At 38.8% G+C, this 15161-nt stretch overlaps 1 protein-coding gene across 5 annotated transcripts in view; it reads left to right on the forward strand.

Annotated features, from left to right (window-relative positions):
- INPP4A (inositol polyphosphate-4-phosphatase, type I, 107kDa) overlaps positions 1-13984 on the forward strand; it is an 83043-nt gene extending 69059 nt beyond the window's left edge. For 4 of the 5 annotated variants that reach the window (XM_009323607.1, XM_009323622.1, XM_009323629.1 and 1 more), the window contains 3 exons: positions 503-615; positions 988-1142; positions 10902-13984. In XM_009323607.1, coding sequence (XP_009321882.1) covers positions 503-615; positions 988-1142; positions 10902-11034 — 401 coding nt within the window. In that variant the 3' untranslated portion in view covers positions 11035-13984. Of the gene's footprint in view, positions 1-502; positions 616-987; positions 1143-6969; positions 7243-10901 lie in introns of those variants that run through there. The other variant, XM_009323600.1, reaches the window with a different exon arrangement.
- The last annotated feature ends 1177 nt before the right edge of the window (positions 13985-15161 follow it).

A 15161-nucleotide genomic window follows, 5' to 3' on the forward strand; every position in this document is an offset into this window, starting at 1 on the left:
GCCAGCTTGCAAATTTAAAATTTAAAATGTGGGTAGAATATAAAATGATATCTTCAGGGTTTCTGTGGAGACATGCATGTCTCCTCTGAGACATCCTGTGACATCCTGTCACCTCTGAGGGGTGATAATATGGGCAGTTACGTATTTACATACAGTTCTGAACAGTGTGTGAAAGCAAGTACATCTGTGATACACAAACCAAGATACTATACCAATCTTGCTCCCTTTGTTCACTCTGTTATTATATTGCTATCAGATTCTGAGCGCCCAAAGTTTTAAATAACCTGAATGTGTATTTCCAGTTGAGTTTAATTAAACTTGAATTTGTTTTGTTGGTGGTACTAAGTAATTAAGAATTGGATTAATTGTTGTAAGCTTTGATAGTTTCAAGAAAACATGATTGTGTTTGCAACAGGCATATAGGAACACTTTCCATGTAACTTAACTTTGCAAAAGTGTTGAATACAGATAAATAAGCGGAGTTGGTTTTGTTTGTTTATAGGTCTACCTCGATCTCGTAGTCAGACGTGCCTGCCTGAACTGTTAAGATTTCTGGGACAAAATGTACATGCAAGGAAAAATAAGAATGTTGATATCCTTTGGCAAGCTGCTGAGGTATTTATTAACATAAGCATCTCTGCATAGTTCAGTTGATTTTCTGTATGCATATGTATTTTCCCCTTTTTTATTACCGCTATGTTCGAATTTCTTCATTTGCTTTCATGTAGCTTGGAAATGCTGCCAGGTTAAACCTCCTCTAGAATGAGACACGGGGAGATAAAATGTATTTTCCACATCAGTATTTTCCATACCCCTCATGTAACTACAACTCATGTAACGAGGCTTTGCTCTCTCAACAATGACAACTTTTGACATCAAAGTCCTACGCAACATTTGTGTCTCTCTAAGGAGGATAAGTACAGGTGTGTTCTCTGACAGAAGGTTATGTATGAAGAAGGAATGATGAATTGTATATCCCATTTCTAGATATGCCGCAGATTAAATGGTGTTCGATTTACAAGCTGTAAAAGTGCCAAGGATAGGACTGCCATGTCGGTCACCCTAGAGCAGTGTTTGATCCTGCAGCATGAACATGGAATGGCTCCACAGGTCTTCACCCAGGCTCTGGAGTGTATGAGGAGGTAAGAGTTTGACTGCGTCACTTATTCCTAAATGAGGAACCATGCAAACTGCAGAGGAGCAGTGGTCTCTGTTTCTATCAAAAGGAAAAAAAAGTGAAATAAAGCCAGAAAACTGCAAAACTGGCTGCTGGAATTCATCCCTCTCTTGCATGTATTAGTGAGTTGCATATGCTAAAGCTGGTTGTAACCAGATTTGGATCAGATGGGCATTAGTTTTCAGTAGTGAATCGGGAGTTTTCAAAGGAGCATGTAAAAATGTGTTTTCTGTTCATGCTGAGCTTACAGAACAGGAAACTGGTGCTTTGAAAGTTGTTTAATGATGAGGTTACCTTAACTGTCATAGCACTGGGTTTCTTAGTTCTAGATCAGGCAGATTTCTCAGGGATGACCTGTCTTTTGTTCTTGGAAACATAGACACTTGCAGTTTGCACTGGTTTGCCACGTGTATTCTTTAGCAGTGAAACACTGCTCACTGGGCAAAATGTCAGTATAAGTGTTTCACAATACAGCAACCAAATTTCATCACAATGTGTCAGTGTGCTGTTGTCGTATCAATATAATGATGTTCTGTATTCTGAAGCAGCAGAGAAGTTTGCGTAATTAAATACTGTACTAAAAAAAAAAAAAAAGAAAATCTGTTTACTGTTGTTCAATGCCTTGTTTCAAGCACTGCTGGAAAACTCCGTAACTCACATACCAAAAGAAAGGATAAGAAATCTAGCCTTAGTCTTTATCAATGTAGTTCAACAATGCTGTTCAGTCCTGTTTTTCAACATTCACTCTTACTGAATGTACTGTACTGTGTGTCTTCTCACCAAATTCTCTAGAGTGTTCAATTCTCTTATCCTTTCTGTATGTTTTTGCTGTTTGACCCTTTCTTACTCTTCAGTTACCTAGAAGGAAAATGTCTCATGTAATAACACTTGCAGCCTCTTACACTAATAATTTGGTTTTTGTATCTACATCTAATTGGATGTCACTGGACTTTCTTATTTTACTTTTTTGCTGCACTTTTTGCTGCATTGTTACAGAGTTAGTACCGTACATGAAAACTGCATTCAGAGAGTAGTTAAACCTCGGTATTAGAAACAAAGCTTGGAACAGCTTTTTGAGGGAGAAGTTATTAACTTAAAATGAAGCTAAGTGGCTCTCAAATGTCTCTATTTAAATTATGCAACTTGTCATCTTAGACATCTGAAACAAAAAAAGCTTTGTTGCACAGTTGTTTATTTAGTAAGAATAAAAAATTAGTATAATACTAGGAAACTTGTTATTTTCTTTAAATTAGTTACTGAGTTAATGTCGTTTTTTTTAATGCAGTTGTGGACACAGTAGAGACAGAGGTTAATAATAACATTGTTTTGGACCTTCAGACTATCAATTTAATATAACACAGGATCAGATAAAATATTGACCCAAGAAATGCATTGCTTTATGTTGACCTACACAGGGATATTGAAAGAGGGCCAATTTAGTCAAAACCTTTGGCTAGTGTGTTCTAGCAACATCAGGGACTTGCTCTAACAGGTGAAAGACGTGACTGACTTTTCTTCTGTTAAGTCTTTGACTAAGAGAGATTGTGCAGAACAAATACTGACTAGTCTGAAGGAGTACTATGATCAGACCATTCTTCAAGCCCATCACTCTTTCTTCCTCACATTTCATTCTCTTTGGGGTAGGTTGTTGTGTTTTTTAAATTATTTGCCAATTCTGCTTGGGAACAATGACACAGAATTAACAGAGCTTAACGAGAGAGATAGGGTTATGGAACAAATATGTAGGATTCCAACTCCACCCAAACCCATTTCAACCTGGACAGGATGACCTGACCTAGATGACAGACATAGGAAGTGAGAGAGTTGCAAGTTACTTCCAGGGCATTCAGAAAACTTGCTTTTTCTTTTAACTTGGATCTTTCATTTGTGTAATTGTATTAGAAAAGGAAGGCTTGGTTCAGTCTTGAAGACTTCTGAAGTTTCTGGGACAGTTGGAAGGGCAGGGAAGAAGCACTATTAAGTTGTGGGAGTCAAAGAAAGTATTTAATCTCTTCTCTGCTGGTAATTTTCCAGAGAAGAAAAGCATCCTTGCTTACACTGTTCTTGAAAAATTAAGAAAGCACCCTCTTCTTCAATGTGATGTTGGTCTTCAGAGGTGTTAGTTCCCGCTTACTCATCCTCAGGGACTTCCTTTCCTTCCTAGTCTTGTGATAATTCCGCATCTGTGATAATTATGTTATCCAGTGAGCAGGGACATCAGGGAGAGAACACTGAGTGCTCCTTGTAGATTCTTGTAGAAATTCACAAATACAAGTTTGTGACTTTCACCTTAGAAATAAATATTCCACTAGAATAAACTCACTTTCTGTAAATACGTTGCAACTTTTCCTGTCCCAAATCAAATACATGGTAACTCACAGCCTACAAATAGTAAAATCATGATATGTCTGGAAGTCCAAGTTACAGAGGAAGTGACTACCTGGTCAGTAAAGGCAGTGTAAGAGTCAAAGTCCAACTGGATCACATAGCCTCTTCCATCTGCAGCAGTGCCAACACTCCCCACTAGACCTGTGTCTCCCTGCCCTCCCTCCTCCTACCAGGTTACTGTCCTGTCAGATACGCCGGTGGAGCTGTTTGTGTGAATATAGTCTAATCCAGTTTCAGTCAAAATCAGCCTAGGTAGCAAAATCCTTTACACGTTTAAGGTAGTCCAGCTCATTTTCATTAAACCAATTAGGAAGTTGAGAGCTGTCTCTGATGGGGGCTCTTGAAAAGCAGCTGAAAATGGGGTGAGAGAAATAACCTCTCCTAGCTGCAACGGTGATGACTAAAAAGACTACATAACAAAGCCCTGACGGTCATGTTGTGATATGACCACTCACGGCAATAAAACTGCCATAAAAAGTTTGGTTGGATTTCTTCACTGGTTGACGTGCTTTAAGAACAAAATTGTAGTGGGTTGACCTTGGCCACTTGCCAGATGCCCACCCAGCCGCTCTCTCACTTCCCCTCCTCAACAGGACAGGGGGAGAAAAGACAGTTAAAAAGCTCGTGGGTTGAGATAAAGACAGGGACATCACTTGCCAGTTACTGTTACAGGCAAAACAGACTTGACTTAAAGGAAATTAATTTATTGCCAATAGATTTGGATGGTAAGAAACAAAGACAAAAATTAAAATACCTTCTCTCCACAACCTCTTTTTTCCCAGGCTCAACTACTTCACTCCTTTGTTCCCAACTCCTCTACCTCCTCCCCACACTGAACAGTGCACAGGGGATGGAGATCAGGGGTCTGTGGTCAGTCCATAACAGCTCCTCTCTGCTGCTCCTTCTTCCTTGCACTTTTCCCCCACTCCAGTGTGGGTCCTTCCCACGGGCTGCAGTCCTTCAGGATAAACCTGCTCCTGCATAGGCTATCCATGGGCTCCAGTTTCCTTCAGGAAATATTCACCTGCTCCACCATGGGGTCCTCCACGGGCTGCAGTGTGGATATCTGTTCCACCGTGGTCTTCTCCACGGCTGCAGGGGAATCCCTGCTCCAGCATTTGGGGCACCTCCTCCCTTCCTTCTTCTCTGACTTCGGTGCTCACAGAGCTGTTTCTCACATCTTTTCCCATTCCTCACTGCCATGCAGTGTTTTGCCTTTCTTTACAGATGCTTTCCCCAAGGCACCACCATCATGGCTGCGGGGCACAGCTGTGCCTCTGGTGGTTCCATCTGAGCCGGCTGGAACTGGCTGTGTCTGGCATGGGGCAGCCCCGGCCTCTCCTCACAGAGAGGGTTCCCATACACAAGCTGGATTAGCAGGAAATTTGCTTTGTCTCTTTACCCTGGTCCTCTCCTAGAGGTAGTCTGCCGAGGAATGTTTTGATGTGAGACACTGTGTACAATTCGGAATATTTGTTATTTCCAAAAGGTGACTTTTCACCCCTCAGGTGGAAGCATCCACATGGGCCAAGAGTGACAGGGAAAGCATTTTCCAGCTCTTGCCTGCATTCCCACTGTATGTGTCTGTGTGTATGTCTTTGTGTAAAATTGAGTAGCTTGATACTAATTTTTAATGACAGAGATGTGGCATGTGTTGTCCATAATGTCATCTTATAATTTTGAGCCTTCTTCCTTCTTTCCCTCCCCCATTGTTTTACTTCCTTAAGTAAATTAAGGATATACTTCCTATATCCTAAAACACTTTTCTTCCTCCAGACTATTCCGTTGAACCTTTATCCACCACTTTCCAGTCAACATTAGCTTTCTGCTCACAGATCACACCCCAGTTCATTTAATATTCTTTCTATATTTTGAATGCCTTTCAGTGCATATTTACACCCAGGCAATTGTCAACAAATACATTTGCTTTTTCTTACCTGTACCAGATACATTCCTGTATGTGCCCTCATTATTCACCAGTAGCCCAGGTAGGAAGGAGAGTACTTGACTTTCAAATACGTGGGAGACTGCAGCTGCATTGACTTCTAAGTGCAGTCCTCAGGTCAGCCTTGAGCCTTGAGGTGCTCCTTTTATCCAGATTAGGTGGGCATTAGGTATCGACTGATGGAGAAAACTCAAACCTACACTATAGTTCAGTGCGGCCCCCCCCCCTCAAGGCTGGATATTGCTGTGTATCCTACTTGCCATTCCCACTGCCATGTGTGATTGTGGGTTCTTCTCAAAGATACTTATCTCCCCCTCCTCGCCTGCCACTACAAAGATAATCGGGAATTGGATCACGGACTCAATCTGCCCATATCCAGTGTAGGCACAAGGAGTGAAAACTTCTTTTAATCACTGATTTGGATGTGTTAATCCAGATCAGAAATACAGTTGGTTTAGTTCCCTGCCCACCTAATTCCATTTGACGTGAAGTGTCACCAGCATCTGAAGGCTATTTTTCACCCCCTCCAGAGTATCTCTGATGTCCTCCAAGACATTGTCTGTTGGTTACCTAACCTTGCTACGCAACCAGCAAGGTTATGTATCACCTTTTATGGATGGAGCGAGTGCACTTGTTCTAACAGGATCAGGCTCACAGGTTGCATTTAATTGTTGCTTTGTAAACTAAAAATAGAGCTGGACTGCACAGGGTATAAGAGTGATCCAAAGTGAAACACCACACTACAAAGCCACACGTTACCTGAAGAGGTGTTCTCCACTCTAGGCCTTCTGTGCTCAAAGCAATGTAGGAAGCAGGGGCATAATGAGCTGGGCGGTGCAGCATGTCTTGCCTTCACATGCATATATTGAGGTACTTCAGAAACATGCATTTTTGGAAAGCGTATTGATACACACTGGAATTCATGTTGAAGCAGAAAAATAAGTGGGTGGTTTGGGGTTTTTGTTACGCATGGAGCAGGTATTTAAGAGGTTAAATTATTTCACTGCAGCCTACATGGAAAGATGTTTGAAAGGGTCAAATACTACAATGGTTATTCATGTTCAGCTTGCTTTTCAGAGCTCCACTTCTTTGCAGCATGCGGAAGCATGGCAGAGCAGCATGGGCTATTATTGCTTCGTAATCTGAAAGAATGAACATGGAAAACCATTTATGTTCAACCTACATGTGTTTATTTTCAGTAGACTACAGTACTTCTTTCTTATTTTTCTCTTTTATTCTCTTTCAAAAACTCCTTGTTTCTGTAATTGTGCTGATACATATTTTTGAGATGTTTTTCCACTCTTTCTTTACTTCATCTTCTGGTTTTGTTGTGCTTTCTTCCATGTTTTTTCATTTTCTTGACCACCTTGTGTTGCCATCTCTCTTTATACATTCATTTGCATGTCCGTCTTCCTTTCTGTTTTATTTTCCCTCCTCCCAACCTTCTTCCTTTTCACAGCATTGGAACACGGGAGGTAGTCACCCAGAAGAACTTGAGTGGCTTGGTGCCCATCCGAGATTTCAGACTAGATCCCAGCCTCCTCTACTCTATTCCTTTACTAGCTCTCAGCCCCAATTTACTGATTGTGTGGCTGTTTCTGAGCATAGCATACCTGGTGGCCAGATTACGTTGCAAGTGAAGATAAGGTTAAAAAAACAAAAACAAAAAAGTGCTTGAATGTGTATTGCCACTTGGTACCTGCTGGACAAAGGGATGTGTCATAGCATTGTCTGCCAAGAATTATTATTATGCCTTACAATTTTACGTTTCTATTGTACTAAACTGTAAATATACATCAAATTATTTTATCAAAAAGAATTGTATTGAAACTTTAAATTATTGTTCTGCTTTCAGTGCTTGTAACATAGTCTGACATTGGCCTGTTACCTCGTTACTTTAGCCGGCCTGAAGATCTCTTACCAAATATAGTTTTGTGTTACTTGTTTCATGTATTCCAGAGAAAGGAACTCTGTCTGAAAAAAATTTGTATCTTTTTGTATATTTAAGGTGTATGCTAATCTTGCCTTTCATTTTTACGAGGTATCAAGAGAAAAATAAAAACATGGGTGGGGTTTATAAGAAATTATAAGAAATTTATTTGAAGAAATAAACAAATTTCTACCTTAATTTCAAAGCATACTATCCAAATTACATTACTGAACAGTTTGTAGAACCATAGTCTTGTTCCTTTCTCATGGTTAAGTATGTTCCAATAGACTAGTGTACCCACTCAGAAAACAACTTGCGGTGCGCTGCCTGCAGAATTATTTCATTCTATTTGTAGATCTGCATTTTGTAATGTATTAAAGACATAAAGAGAATGACTTGTGGTTAGGAAGAGGGTGTAATTGGCATTAGCCTGCTAATGATCCATTATCTGTTTCAGGTGCTCTGTTACAGAACTTACTCTGAAATAGGGTCATTATCATCCTAGAAGTTACAGATATTGGTCTTTAATATTTCAGGCAAGAAGAGGGAGGTGTCAGTTAGCTCCTTTAGTAGGTGGGTTTGCGGTTTTCCATTGGGCTTTGTTTTAGTTACACTAGACTAAATATTACTGTTATTTCCATTTTTAAGTGTTGGACAGCTTTAATAAATTATGATGTTGATAGTGACTTACTTAGAGATAAACGAATGATGGTAGGTTAACATTTATTTAAGTGGTGAGACTAAAGCGGCTTACCTAGTTTAGTCACGCAGAATAATTGCAGATGAAATCTGATCATTTATATACAACACCAAACTGGGAGAGGCCTATTTAAACTGAAAGATTTTGTTGATGCAGTGGTCTGGCAGAGCTTGTCAATAGCAATAGCTGATCAAAAAACCTAACCTCATTTAATGTAGTTTGCTAAATTCATAAAGGGATTTACTTCGCTTGGTGCCTGAGATGACAGAAAATTGGGCTTCTGAGGAGAACTCTTCTAGTACTGTGATTTCTATTTTCTACTATTATTAACTCGCTCAAAAAACATAGGTAGCTATAGCTTTTATTATCAATTCTAATGGAATTTGAAAGCTTCTGAGAGAGGTAAGCTTAAAAAAATAAAAAAGCACAGTTAGAATAAAATCCTAAATTTGGTGAATATTCTAACTAAAAAAATAAAGTATGTGGTTATATTTGTGTCTTCATGAAATCAGACTGTACAGTACACTATCTCCTGGTATTTTTCCTCACTATTCTTCCAACTTTGTTTAAAAAAAAAACCAAAACAAAACAGAAAGACACACATATATATAATGTATATTTTTATATATATATTTAAGCATGTATCCTATTTATTTTTAGTTGCAATGAATTTAGGTAAAGCCTTACTGCTGATGAAATTTAAAATCACGGTATGATGGTATTGGACATATCCATGTCCTGTGCTGATATCTAGTACCACTGTGTCTCCGTACAAATCATCTCTTCTTTCTGATTAACACTGGTTCATTTGCTATGGGTACCAAAATCTACCTTTTTACAAAGTGAACAAATGTCAGGTTGGACTGTGGCCTTGTTCTTGCAATGTGATGGGTGTCCTGGGTTCAGTCTATCAAGATGCAAAAGTAGCTTTAGTGGGAGTATCTCCACTGAACTCCCTGAGTTTATTAATCTGTTTAAATAAAGTATGAAGGCTTTGCTCATGACTGTCATTAGGGTTGCAGTAAGACCACCCTTAAATTCATCTAGAATGAAAGCCTAGGCTTTTTGAAAACAATGTAGCTTTTTCTTTTTTTCTTAAACTTTGGTGGGGACAAGTTCTCTTTTTTTCTTTTTTAGCTTGGTCTGTGCTGTCGTTCAGGCATTCAGATTTAAAATGCTGTAGTGCGTACTGCTTATGTGCCTCCAGCAGAAGAAACACGGCACATGAAATGGTGTGTGAAATACATCTTTGTCACTATCTCTGTGGCCCACCTGTGCCGTAGGGGGACATGTGCAATAACCAGATGCAGTGGAATGAGTTATGAACAGAGTGATTCACTTTGGAGTGAAAATGCTCATCCAGCACCCCATATTTGCTAGTTAAACTTCCTGGTTTTGTTAGTACTCTGAACTATAATTTGTGTAAATTTTTGATGAATCTATTTGACTGCAACAGCCTTTGGGAAGGTTCTGTAAAACACAAAACAATGCATAAAAATAGTGTCATCACGTACGATCCAGTCTATAAAAGGCAGGCACAGAATGTGCTCCGGAGACACATTTCAAACTTACTTAAACTGTTTCTTAAAGCAAAAAGTTACAGTGTTTTATGAAGTGGAACTAGGTGGTACCTACAGAACACAGTTACAGTCAGTTTAATTAACCAAAATTAGAAGGACGGTGAGGTCAGCAAGAGCAGAGAGCTTTCAAACTGAACCGGAATCCAAACCCTCCTTTTGAATCAGATGACCACAGTTTACCTGATAGATGCTGCAGCCATCTCCAAGACAGGAATAACGTGACATTTCCACCGTAAGATGGTGTACTGTACACTTTGCCATGAAGTTCTAGTATTAAATCATTGTTTAGGTTTCAGTTCTCTATCAGGGAAAGATATTCTCCTGCAAGCCGGAATTGATTTATAATATATATTTAAAAGATAGTGCTTCCTCTTTGTATGTCTGTTTTTGGATATAATCAAAGGAACTCTGAAGTAGATTTACAAGTGTAAAGAAGCCTTAAAACTGGAGTAGTTTTTTATTGTAGCACAGAACCTCTTTGTAGTGTGGGGCAGTTGCGCCAAAACATTGGGTAAAAATTAAATTCTGCACAGCTTTGTTTCATCGGGGTGATGACTGCCAATGCAGCCAATCTTTTTTGCACCCACACAAAGCTGCTATTTCATGATGAAGATTTTTATTTTAGACTATGTTGATTTCCAAGTCAATTTATGCATGCAGAGATAACTGGAAAGTCATTATTTTTGTATCAGCTCTAATCTTTAAGTAAGTACTGATAGCGCCGACATACAGGGAACAATAGAATTACTTTAAAGCTCTTACTGAGAGAACAGCAGTTTTTCTTTTTCAGCCTAATATACTAATAAATTAGCAGAACTGCTCGTAAGCAATCTCTTGGGATCCCTTGTGCAATGAAGCGGCATGTGAACTCCACAACAGTGTACCCTGAAATACATGAAACCATCGTGAAAGAACTTTTTCAGTAGATGCACTGCTGCTTTTTAGAAATGCAAAACTAGCAATCAGACATAGCGTGTATCCATTCTGTGTGCTTCTTACTAGCATTGTATGATGAGTCATCATTTTTAATATTTGCAGTGGCAAATTAATTAAACGCTCATTAAATATAACCAACTTTTCGTTAATGCTATAAAATAACCGGTTCATTTCATCTTAGTTTAAGTCTTTTTTTTTTTTCCTTTTTACTGCTGTCATTTTTTGTGCTTGTTTTTTTTCCCCAGTGAGGGTTGTCGGCGAGAAAATACAATGAAGAATGTTGGATGTCGCAAGTATGCATTTAATTCCCTGCAACTGAAGGCTTTCCCAAAGTATTACAGGCCTCCAGAAGGAACTTATGGAAAAGTTGAAACATAAGCATACTATGTCCTTTAATTGCTGTTCCATTAAAACACGTGGATACACTCTAGATTAATACATGATTTTGTCATCCAGAAGAGATAAATAACCTTTTTGTACGTTTCGCTAGGTTATACAGAGCATGTTACTTACAGAATTGGAATCCACAGTAACAATTACCTGACAACTTAGCTTGAGAATAGTGTGATGACTCTGCCCGTTTAAATAGCCTTCAGTGTATGTAAGATGAACAGATATCGTGCTACTTAATAATTACCTATATGCAAATAGCTAGGTACCTCCTGGATGGGCAAGGACTCTAGGAACAGCATTTAGGCAGCTGTTTCACGTAACATCTTTTTATACTGAGTTGCCTTGAGATTGAGCTTTTCATAAACTTTTTAAAACTGAGAGTAAAATTCAAAAGTTGTAAATAAAAAGGGATTGGATCTTAGACAGTCTAATAACTGTAGAATGCATTGTTACAATCAAGAAACCGAAGTTTGACTTTTAAAAAAAAAATCAGCACAGTAAAAGCCAGGAGCGTAAATTAATTTACTGTATATAGGATGCCATCTTCATCTATGAAATTAACAATACATAAAAGGCCAGACATATGAGGTCTAGTTTCTAGTTCCGTCTAAATAAAACAAATTCCTGTCGTCTTCAGCGGATAAGGACTTGGGCCCACATCTTAACTGATTTTAAAAAATGTTTCAAAAACATAATGATGCTTAACCATTAATGCCGGCAACAGTTCCCCCTTGCTCCTTCAAACTATAAGGCAAGCGCAACAAGCCAGTGGCTAATGTTGCACGTGACACGTTCAGTGTGTTCCATGGTATTGTATATTAATTAACACATTTTTACCCATAGCTTTTTGTATCACTTCTGGATTGTAAGCATTAGTATCTCGGGGGGTTACATTTTTTTGATTAGCACTCGATTTTTTTTTTCCCATATCAATTTTGTATGTCAATACAAAAATGCTCAAGTGCCCAACACATCCCCGTTACTCCGTAACCAAAATGGGTTTCTGTTCACCTTTGCCTTTTACCTGGGCAGTTGTTCAGAATCCTGGGGGGGAAGTATGACTGTTTTCAGGGTATCTCTGAGGAAGGTAGCGATGCCCCGTGCTGATAGAAAGGAACAGCTCACGTGCTACTGCTAATGCGTGAGAACCTCAGAGGTGTTCTAGCTTATGACTAAGGTGACCAGTTCGATAGCACTTGACAAAAAACCGTTCAACAGATCTCCTCGGAAATAATCTCCCAAAGAATGCCTTTGAAGCTAAGATACCTTTTTAAAAAGCAGCTAAACATTAATTTCCAAATTTTGACAGGATTAAGTAATCTCTAGCTAGCTTCGTTCGGCACACTCTGCCCTTTCCTCCTTGGTTTCTAAGGATATGAGCTTTAGAATAGAAAAATCTGCTCATTTATTCTTGTGAGAGTAGCAACAGCCAGGTAAGTATATGGCTGTTTTCTGATTTCTTTCTCCCTCTCACTGATGTTTGTCTGTGCTGTCACTGCTCTATCAATCAGTCATGTTCATTCTGCTCCCATATAGGTTTGGGGGTTCCAGGTCTAGCAGTTTTTGCATTTTGCTTTTTGCAGTTTAACGCTGAGCAGCACGTCACAAAGCCAGGTCAGAGAGTTCTGCTGAACTAGGTTGTTACCATTATTTCAGTCTCTCTAGGATAACAAAACACTGAATTCTGTGCAAAATCGATGTATTGTAGTACCTATCCCAGGTCCGAACAAATCAGCTACACTAGAACAGTCCCTTGGAAATTTTACAAACCCCATTCGCCAGTTAATTAGTAAGTGTTGATTTTATTTTATTTTATTGCTAACATCTAAACAAGGGTATGGTGAAAAGCTTTTCGATGGGATCTCTTTAGACATGTTACTCCATTAGTTCTGCTCAACCTTCAGTCCCTGGCCCATTGTTAAATGCTACATTTATTTTTGTATAAACTATATTCTTTCTATCCCTTAGTTTTTATGAGTTGATGAGTTTATTTTGTATATTTCAAACATAGTTAATTGTTACACTAAAAATCTTCCAATGTTCCGCTTCAGAAGAAAATAACAAGAGGTCTGTCGTAACAATTAGCAGAGCCACTCTCTTAGACTGTGGCCAACAATCATTAGATCTGCTCTAGAGCTTAGTGATCCTTTATTTGTTTTGCATACCAACGTAGTCAGAAAAAGTTGCCGACTTTTGTATGTCCGTGGTTTTTGCTCACCTTTTTAAAGCGGTGGAATACCAGTCTCAAGTACTGCATTATTTTGTTACATTGCAAGATATTCTGATTTCAGTATACAACACTGTTGTCCAGCTAACATTTTATATATATGACATTGTCAGTACATGCACATCGACGGGCTTGTTTAAAGGGCGTAATGAACAGTGAGATCTCGAGCAGTTCATCAAAAAAGAAAAACTGTGAAACTTGAAATCCACATAGGACGCTTCACGAGGGCGAAGTAAGCTTTTCTGTTGCACAGGAGAGGCGAATTTAAGGATTACTGTAAAATGAAGTTCTGTCTAACGTTCTTTTTTGAGTACATTTTTTAAATTATAAAACATACAAAGGTAAAAAAAGAAAACTGTTGCCAAGTATGTTCTGTGTATGTTCTGTGAAAGTACCTACAGCACAGTTGCCTTTTGTTTCATTTATACGTGTAAAATTATTGTATAATACAACACTGTTTTGTCCCAACACAACTGTATTTGCCAAGCTTTGTGCATTGAAATATTTTTATTTATTTGGTTTTGGGCAGTATTAATTAATCATAAACACACGGCTACTGTTTTATATATTCTAGTTCATCCAATCCATGTATGCTGTAAATGTGCTAGTCTTTAGGATGAAAACCAATAAAGAACTGACCAGAATAACAAATGCTGGCTTGCTTTGAACGCGTTTGTGGTAAATTAAAATAAACACTTTCGGGTTCCTTGACTTGATATGCTTTGTCTGTTGGAGAATATATTAAGCTAAGTTGTCTATGGAGATATTTTACACAGGTATGCAAGTCAGGACATGGTTACTCCTAAACCCTGCTAAAGGACAGCTGCTCTCACTTTTCTGTAGTTGAGTCAGGCACCAGTTTGTCCCACGTGCAATACATTCAGCAGCAACAGTTAAACAAAGAAGCAGTATGAGATTTTTTTTTTCTTAATTTTATATACTTTCTCCATGAATCTTCTATAAGACCTTCTGAGCTCTGTTCTGTTTTTCGCCCTTCCTTCCATTAATAGAATTCCTTCTCTGCTGCTGCTTCCCCTTAGGCCAACTCATCCCTCCAGCAGCTTTAGTAGTTACACTACTTTTCAGCGGGGTTAGGTTGTCATCGTTGATTGTTATTTTGCTTTCAGATTAAATAAATTTTATATAATAGTGTAACAGACAATAATCCAGAGCATTCCGATTTCTATAAAATATAAAGAATAGAACATAAAAATGTAATGCTACTGTCACTGGATGTTTGAGAACTGCCAAATACAATTTTATTTGCGTGAAAGAGGACTGAGGGCCACAGGTGGGGCTGAATGAATTAGTTTTTCTTGTTACACTGAAAGAAAAACAGTACCAGGAAAAAACCCACGCTGCTTTCATTCAAAATGCAGACAGAGAAGACGCTTGACAGGTGGGAATCCCTAAATTGCAAACACACAATACGTATACATACATGTGTGTATACATGCATATCTGTATTTCAAAATTTTTAAATTTGTGTCAAAAATGTATCTGCCAGTGTCCTTTTTAATTTAAAAAGGTGAGGTGTTTAAAAGATGGTTGAAAGTTTAACATCTTTAAAAGGCATTCTGAGCTATTGGAGAAATTGCCACGTGTTTGAAGCTGACGTACGTGTCTCCGTAAAGATTGCTCCATTCAAAACCCAAGGCCACCGTGAATCCGGGTTGCCTGTGGAGCTGTGGCTGTATGAAGGGCATATGCGTGTCCGTGGGTTGTAAGTGATGCTACACGGGGAGCTTCTGAGAGCAGCAATGACTGCCTGCTTTGGTGTGGAACCAGAACTCGTTCCATCTCTTTGCCGTGACTTTTGCTGGACGACAGCCTTCAGGCAGGACTTGAAGCTGTGGTACAGCCTTCCGCGTACAGGCACTAACGG

The sequence above is a fragment of the Pygoscelis adeliae genome, unplaced genomic scaffold (assembly GCF_000699105.1).
Source record: "Pygoscelis adeliae isolate BGI_AS28 unplaced genomic scaffold, ASM69910v1 Scaffold50, whole genome shotgun sequence".
Lineage (NCBI taxonomy): Eukaryota > Metazoa > Chordata > Aves > Sphenisciformes > Spheniscidae > Pygoscelis > Pygoscelis adeliae.